General features: G+C 43.4%; 1 protein-coding gene across 4 annotated transcripts; it reads right to left on the bottom strand.

The window, feature by feature from the left end:
- Nucleotides 1–1,769: 1,769 nt before the first annotated feature.
- Nucleotides 1,770–8,213, bottom strand: LOC123179778 (transcription initiation factor TFIID subunit 6). 4 transcript variants are annotated; one of them, XM_044591656.1, is made up of 13 exons: nucleotides 7,814–8,213; nucleotides 6,483–6,569; nucleotides 6,127–6,228; nucleotides 5,931–6,039; nucleotides 4,770–4,876; nucleotides 4,536–4,673; nucleotides 4,366–4,461; nucleotides 4,125–4,288; nucleotides 3,552–3,684; nucleotides 3,344–3,469; nucleotides 2,609–2,720; nucleotides 2,031–2,417; nucleotides 1,770–1,931 (listed from the first exon to the last, which is right to left on the bottom strand). In XM_044591656.1, the coding sequence occupies exons 1-12, from the start codon at nucleotides 7,937–7,939 to the stop codon at nucleotides 2,035–2,037; spliced, it is 1,683 nt and encodes a 560-aa protein (XP_044447591.1). In that variant the 5' UTR covers nucleotides 7,940–8,213; the 3' UTR covers nucleotides 1,770–1,931; nucleotides 2,031–2,034. The 4 variants fall into 4 exon arrangements, with proteins under 4 accessions (XP_044447591.1, XP_044447590.1, XP_044447592.1 ...); XM_044591655.1 differs by having other exon boundaries at nucleotides 1,770–1,926; XM_044591657.1 differs by having other exon boundaries at nucleotides 4,125–4,249.
- Between the last annotated feature and the right edge of the window lie 417 nt (nucleotides 8,214–8,630).

Raw genomic sequence — 8,630 nt, 5'->3', positions numbered from 1 at the left:
AAGCCTCCTCGCCCTTGGTGACAATGAGAGGCGGAGAGGGACTGGTCTTATAATATTGTTTTGTTTTAATCTCCCATATCTAAGATATGTTGTTACATCAAGAAAAGTATATAGTCACGAAAAGTAGTAGCTTGAATTCCAGGCAAATGAGTTCAACTTTGGTTGGATTAGTCCGTGCCCATCCCCATCTTCAATAGGTGTATCTCTTTCACTCGCCCTTTATGAGCACACACACGTGTAAATTATCATTGGTGTACTAATACTGAGCTCAAAAGTAAAGACATTGGCCGGCCTAAAATTATGTGGTCCAGATTTATGTCCGACCTACTCGTTGTTTTATTAGTATTCTAGGACCAGTCATTGCTTTTTGTTAGCGATGGATGCGTTACACACGTGTACTCATGTAACCACATGTTCTAACACATTACTCCTCTAAAGACAAAGACATCGTTATCCATCTCATTTAGTTTTTCTCTAGATGGGAGCAAGGGAATACATAATTGATTGTGTGCATGAATTACCACCAAGCTCGCCAACACAATGCACCCCTTGTGCAGAATGGTGATAGGCGCTTGTTTATGTTTCTACTATGTTGGTATCATTGGACAATATCAGTTGGATTTGCTTGTGTTTGGTGATATTCGATATTCCACTTGGCAACAGGGGTCCCTCCATGGTAAGTAGGTAAACTACACGACTTTCTCCACTCACGCCATAATCAGAAGAATATACATCAAAAAAATATCCTTGTTTTGTTGACCCTTTTTCCTCTCATGTTACTTTTTGCTTGTCGAAACGTGGCAACTTTTTTTCTGATCCAACAGAATTAGCATGTCCGCAAAAGCATCCTCATCCTTGGTGACAATGAGAGGTGGACATGGAGGTCTTATAGTACTCTTTTCTTGTGTTCTCTTATTTATGGAACATGTTGTTACATGACGAAATATCTAAGTTGGAAGTGACACGATATGGTCAATATTTCTTCAAATTAAGTGTAGTATGGTGAATTTTCAGTGCTTGTAGAAATCCTTCAAAGTTGCACGAAGTTTTCATGTGCCTCATGAACATTAGGAGTAGCTAAGAATTAAATCGAGGACCGATATCCGGAAATTGTTTGGTAGAGTGATAATCGAAACAACAAAAGCTGGAACGCATTCTCCTACGAAGATGAAGCCGGCACCGAATAATGACACCCACCACAAAGTAGTAGGTCGAAGTCCTCCAGTCGAGCGAGTTTGGCTTAGAGTGTAGGATAAGTCCATATCTATCCATCTCCATCTCCGTCGCCATCTCTGTCACCATCTTCGTCCCTCTGACCCCCCAAGAAACAAACGAAGAAAAGGTGGGTGATGACTATGTAGGTGAGCAATCTATTTTGTTGCCATCACACCCTTTTTTCTATCACCACACGTCATGTTTGATGCAAGCATGGTAACCTACACGTCGGTTCGTATGTATGTCCAGCAGAAGAAGGAAAGGTAACTCTAAGCTTTTCGAAATGGGAAACAGCAATTCTTGCCTTGTACTACACTGCCAAAATGCACCCGGCAAAGACCGAAAATGTGATTTCCTTTGTTATTTGGACTAGGCCTGGGCCTGGGTTTTATTTGGGCTGGGCCTGGGTTTTATTTGGGCTGGGCCTGAGCCTGACCTAGCAGACCTGCAGAAGTTCCTTGGTGGCTGGGCTGAGATGATGCAGACTGCCTATTTTTTTCAGACAACATAAGTTACACATAGAATAGAATAGGAAAAAATAATAGATGAACTACTGGAGGAAATAGTAAAATGACTCAAGAGATCAGCAGCTATTACAAAAAGAAAAAATAATATTACACTTGCAATTAGACACTGAGCCACTAGTAAATTATACTTGCAATGTCAGCCACCTAGCATTACATCCCGAGATTTCTTCGTCGTTGACTGACGCTGTGCTTCAAGCAAGAAATCCCAGTAAGAGCTTGCTAAGAGTAGAAGTGTACAACAATGAAGGTTACATTACATCCTCCCTCAGCCTATCATGCATACATTACCTTTCTACAGGAAGATGGAGAGCTCCGGTGGCTGGATGAACGAGAAGATAGCCTCACCGAACACCTCGTGCAGCGACCCCAGGAGATGCCCGGCGTCTTGGTCCTCCTTCCAGGCCTGCCTCAGCACCGTGGAAACCCTTTGCGCGTGGTTGTTTCCCTGGTCTCTACGTATCGCGCCTGCTGCTGTCATGCTTTCTACCTTCTGTCCGGAGGATGAGGCTTGCATCATGCTGGGGTTGGGTAGCTGGGCGGAGAACCCGTCCATGCTTCCTGGCATGTTTCCTGCCCCTGGAGCTGCTGAACCCATGGGACTCATTGATACGTCCGACGCCATCTTCTTCAGAGGTGGCTGGGACGCAGACAGGTCTGTACTAGACTTCCGTTTATCTGAAAATTCCACGAGAACATTAATACCATTATTTTCACATTTTAACAATTTCAACATTTTGTGCATAAAGCATGCATCCAAGAGCAAGTAGTAAATCCATTGCAGGAATTTCAAAATACACCCATGGTGAGGACTTCCGTTGGATTTATTGACAAGTGATACATCTACAGTAAATATAATGAGCACTTACTTGGGTTGTTGGTTGCAACTCTGCTATTGCTCCTCAGAACCGGCCGAGCTGGCGGAGAGAGCAAATTAGGAAATAACTTAAGCCGCTCATACAAGCATTTGCCTGCAGCACACTGAAGAAATGGATCGAGGAGTAAGCAACATAAATAGCCATTGGCAGGTGCAACCATAAGGTAGTGAACATAAATTGGTAAGTAGCTAAAAAATCAGGAGTTGGGGCACAGGCAGTAAAAATGAAAGGTTTTCTCTTTACTAGCCCACAGTCCCACACCACATGTAACACAAAACCCTATCTCTATTCAATCTCATTACTCCTAATGAGATCTGACAAGAGGGGCCCCATGTCAATTGACTGGTGGACCAAAGCCTTCTCAACTTTTCCATCTGCCTGGCACCATATTCAGTACCATCTTGCACCTGGTGCTAACTTTTTTGTCTAAGTAGGTCTGGGTCAGTGCAAAAAATGAAATCAAACTTGTTTCTGAAATGCACCATATTCATTAGCATCTCACACTTCTCTTGTGGGTGAGAGAGGGGGGGGGGGGCCACACCAACTGACATATGGGTCCTACATCATGTCCCAGCTGTCATATCCTGTTTGGTGGAATAAGATAGTGCAGATCTGTGGTTTTGTGTTAACTTTTTTTGTCGAAGTAGGTGTGGGTCAGTGCAAAAACAAAAAATCAAACTTGTTTCTGAAGTGTACTCTATTTTGATTCAGAACTACAGAACTAACCAGCAGGGCACCGTAAACACGCCATGCTTCCTTTCGTTTCATTTCATTTGATTGCTTTTCAAGTTGTAATTCAGGATCCAAAAGTTGCATGTACGTCTGGAGGTTGGGCAAAAGCAGAAGCCTAATCTGCTAATCAACAAAATTTGTCAGTGAATATTTCAATATTGCTCTGAAGTTTTGACCTAACTGAAGATTGAACAGGGCCTACCGCACTGGGCCCCAATGCAGATATCCCTTGAACAGCACCATAATGTTGCGTCAATGCTTTATGAGGGTCAAGAAATGCATGGACCAGTGTCTTTGTTAACCGGATTTGGAGATTGTGATACACATGACCATACCTACACAAAAAATTCAAGTTAACTGAGAGCAACGGAAAATGCACCAATGTTAAATCTAGTAAAACTTTTGCCATATACGTGGCCTAGAGAAATCTGTGAACAATATAACAGTTGATTTAGTAAATACACAGAATGACTACAACCATAGCTTATGTAGCAGGATCATGCATTAAGGAAGTGGTTTAACTTTTGATATTTAAGTGGTAAATTAACTGACAGCAAGCGTTCATGTCTCTTTGAAGATAACACAAACTTAAGATGGCCCCAAGAAGAAATAAAAAAAACATTTGATGGAGGAATGGTAGGGAATGGAGGTAGAACCTCTACTGATTTACCACCAAGCTGCGCTCATACTTAACTTAGCACAGAATACTACATCATACTTCAAAGAAGTTGCATATACATTTCAAATAATCTTGAGAATCTCAGGATACACTCACCTCCGACATACTGAAGCAACCAAATTGGCAGAGAAGTCTCTAAGCTCCCAATGGTTGTCTGAAAGCCTGTGCCCAAGCCTTTTCGCGACGATGCAAGTGATCATTGATGGCATCAACTGATGCAACTGGCAATAAACAAGTGTTGCCCTTTTAGAAGTAATATGCTGAAAACAGAACTATCCAATGCTTTAACGAAACAACTGGCAGGCAAAGTATCAACACTTGATGGTCAACCACTTACATATGGTTCAATATGAATGTGAGGATTACGGAGAAGGCTTTGGACAACACGCATGAGAGCAAATAGAACAGGGAGGTCGGCCAAACTCCTGGTAACCTGAAATTTATGCAGATGTGCAGTTTAAGGTAATGCCCAGTTCAGCCACGTAGCTACGAAAGTAAGATTACTACCTCATCTGCAATGAAGTACGAAAAGTAAGGAACCAACGGGTGAAGGCCTGAGTCTTTAGACAAGCTCACTAATGCTTCTCTAAAAACTGGGGTGCTTGATCTACTCATAGTAAGCTCTGCTATTTTATCGAAGTACATCTGCAAAGTCAACAAGCAAAGAGGAATATAAATTTCTCATAAAGATCTAAATTAAAAGATAGTTATATACTTGTATACATTTCATAATCATAATACCTGGAGTTCTCTAGATAATATATGCTTAACAGGAAGCTTGATGTCAACTGGTAGTCCATCATCCTTCGCATGCTCTGTCCTTTTATTTTCAGTTGGTGCTGCAATTGCTGGTGTAAAATACTGGTGTCAGAGAAAACAATAGCGTAGAACAAATACAGGTAAAAAGTTAAACAATACGACATGGATATAAACAAACACACTATGGACCTATGGACTGTTGCTAGAAACTGTGCATTGATTTAGTCAAGCATGGATCTATGGACTGTTGATACATGCCATAGAGGGAAATCCATTTTCACCTGTCTAACTCACCCCCTGAACTCTAAACCGAACACAACACATCCAAACTATTTCCTAGCAACTGTGCATTGATTTAATGAAGCATGGACCTATGGACTGTTGATATATGCCACAGAGGGAAATCCATTTTCACCTGCCTAACTCAGCCCCTGAACTCTAAACCGAACACAACACATCCTCAACTGCCAAAACCGAACAAATTACCCCATAGAAAATTCCATTCTGATTTTGCACTGACATTGCAACTACTTTAGGTGGTTTCAGCACACAATTTTGTGCGACCTACATTCATATAAGATGGCTACCCCTCTCTCCCTGCTTCCCTCCTGGACTGCCCTCAAAGCACAGCACCTGGGCTCCTCTGCGCCCAATGCCAGCAGGGGCGAACTACTCTATTTAAACCTGCTCAAGAAAAACCTAGATGCAGCAGCACCAACCACTTGCCCTCCTCACTGGTGGCGCTAGCTCTGGTGCCGCCCCAACCTCCAGAACAATGATCACCGCAATTGTCCGCATGAATGGGGGAATGACGATAAAGGGTCTCCCATATGAATGGGGGAATGGAGAGGGAGAGAGGTGGAGTTGAAACTTGGAAAATTTTGATTTGTTGATTCTGGGGAGATTATTTGTTGATTTTATGGCGTCTGGTTTTTAAGTCAAGGGGTTAAGTTAGACTGGCAATAATTGAGGGGTGTAAAATGGATTTTTCCACTTCATAGCTTATCTATCTCTCATCCTCTCTGGAAATTTTGAAAAGAAAAAAATACATTGCATGGGAGATAACAATATTACTAAAACCTGTGGAGATGCTAAAATAAGAAGTAAGATTTAGACATTTTTATGAATAGTATAGGAGCTAACCATCGATAGGAGGATTCTCTGGAATAGCAGGTTGGACGCCCTCAATCGCTAGCCAGTGAGCAACAACTGCTGTGTCGAGTGGAGCTTTCGGTAGAGGAGCTTCGATAATCTGCATGACACCAACACAGCAGACACATTTCCAATTGAGTATCACAAATCTAAACTTATTTGATTCATTCATCAATATTATGCTTACCTCTTTGAAGTCTACCTCCCTGTCATCAATATAGAAGAGATCTTTATGGCCCACAGCTCTCTTAAACCGCAAGGGGTCACCAGATGCAAATCCATATACAGGCTGAGTGAAGATCCAAAGCAATAGAACACATGGCGTCAGCTAGGCCGGTAGAGAACATCTAAACTTCTTATGTGTTCTTGCATCAGCTAGACTGCTAGAAAAATACTGACCAAGGTTCCAGAAAGAAATCATGGAAAATGTACCAAGATCACTTAGCTATCCAAGTCACACATACAAATGCAGACTATATCTAGTTATCCACAAAACTCTGGATTCGTATCACCCAAAAAATTTATTGTCGGAAGGGGAGGCACCTCAACATTCCTCAGGCTGAGAGCACTGTCAACATCATCGGCAGTCAGAACTGTCCTCTTTGCATGCCGCATACACTTGATGGCCTCCTGGAACAATGCACAGAAAACTGAATTTGATATAACAAAATACCAAGGAGCAAATGAACATGTGAGCTACAATAGGGCGAGAATAGCATACGCTTTCAGGACTTCATAAGAACTTCTCAAGTGATGAGATAAGCACTAGTGGAGAGGATGAGAACTATATATAATCATACATAACTAAACAGCTGTTTCCCCACTACGGCAATTTTCCGGACTGCTCACTCAGCCAGCCGTGTCATCAAATATATCCCAACGGTTCATTTTTTATCTGCCATTAACGATCATTGGATTTGGTGGCATACTACAGCCAGCTTATCTCCAACCTTCTATGCTACACTTCCAATCTTCACGCGTCCTCCTGCCTAATATGTTCTTGCAACTTACTCTTTCCTACCTCCACCCGTGCCAACCATCACGACTTCACAAACCTTGCCACCATTACTGGCGGACATGAAGCTGCCATCGCCGCTTCCTCACCCAAATCCAGCAGCATCTCTCCTCTGATGCCTCCAAGGAGATGACTTATTTTTTAGAGTCTCCAAGAGATGACTAGCGAATAAATTTGCATCCAATATGTTACCAATTGCTACATTAGCCGATTGCTCTCTTTGTTTTCATCAAATATGTCCTTGAAGCATTGCTATAACAAGACACAAATTACTGAGTTAAGGATTTATGTGGGCTTGCCATGTACGTTCATAATATATTCTTACTTTAGGTTAGCAGATTGTTTAATGGTGTTTTATGCTCATGCATAAAGATGTCGTCAGCTCTGGCCTGAGGTTGAAATATTCAGAAAGTGGTGTACTCTGGATGCCTCAACGCATCCATGAGTTGACCATCATCATGTTGAACTTCCAAGAGAGTGCTAACTATATAGGCACTATTCATCAAGTTTGATCTTTGTTTGCTGTGGTTAGTGCTTATAATACCACGGAAACCTTCCATTCTATATAGCAAAGAAGTGCTCTGTATTTTCATATGTGCCATCAAACCACCTTCCATTTCTCATACAGAAATATGCACAATATTTTCAGGAGTGACATCGAACGTCAATTGCCATCAGATTTGACAGATTGCCACATGAAAATGCCAGGTTTCAACATTGTTTTTTATCTCGGAATTTGATTCCCTATCAAGGCTGCTACATACTCACTGGTCACTATTCAAATTCAACTCTTGCACATGGCGATGAGCAACAACAGGTTTGCAGGCGGTAAGGAATGAGCGGGAGGGGAATGGCGGACCTGCATGATCTCCCGGAGGCGGTACTCGACGTCGGGCGCGAGGGCGGCGGAGACATCGGCGGGGAGGGAGGGGATACCGATGCTCTGCGCAATCACCTCGATCGTCTCCTTGGGGACGATGCTCATCGCGCCTCCTCCTCCTCCTCCTCGCTCCCCCGGCTCCCCGTAAACCCTAGCCCCGCTCGGATCTCGCGGGGGCAAGACCCAGGCGGAAGCGGGGAGTCGCCGGCCGGCGGCCGGAGGCGGGGGAGCGGGTGTGCAGGGATCTGCGGCGGGGCGCTCGTCCCGGGGCTCGTCGGCGGCGACAGCGGCGGCGGCGGTGGCGACGGCGCCTGGCTAGGTCGCGGGCGGGGAGAGGACGAGCGGGTCGGGTCGGGAGGGCAGGAGGGTTAAGCCCTGGCTGCTGACTGTGCTTGGTGACATGGAGAGAGTGGTGACTTGGCGCTGATGAGTTGGCATCCACGCGGGCAAAACTGGGTTCAAGTTTTTTTTTAACCTCAGGCATGTTGGGCAACGAACCTCCGGCTTGGCGATTATATCTATAGTCTCCACGATTTATTTTCGCTGGTTTTTTTTCGTCTCTCCTCCCACCACCCCCTCCCACCCTGGTCGATCGGTTTATTTTTTTCTCCACTCTTTATTACAACCAGAACTTTCCTAACGTATAACAAATCACGGATCTAACTTCCTTAAATTATACAAATCAATCGATTCCTTTTATTGGTTCAATTTGTGTTAGGAAACAAATAACAGATTTTTAGGAAACAAATAATATATTTTAATCTAATTTTCCTAACTTATCTAAATCAATCGATTT

This window comes from Triticum aestivum, chromosome 1D (genome assembly GCF_018294505.1).
Source record: "Triticum aestivum cultivar Chinese Spring chromosome 1D, IWGSC CS RefSeq v2.1, whole genome shotgun sequence".
Taxonomy (NCBI): domain Eukaryota; kingdom Viridiplantae; phylum Streptophyta; class Magnoliopsida; order Poales; family Poaceae; genus Triticum; species Triticum aestivum.
The sequence above is the reverse complement of the archived record's forward strand: the minus strand, read 5'-3'. Positions and strand labels throughout refer to the sequence as shown.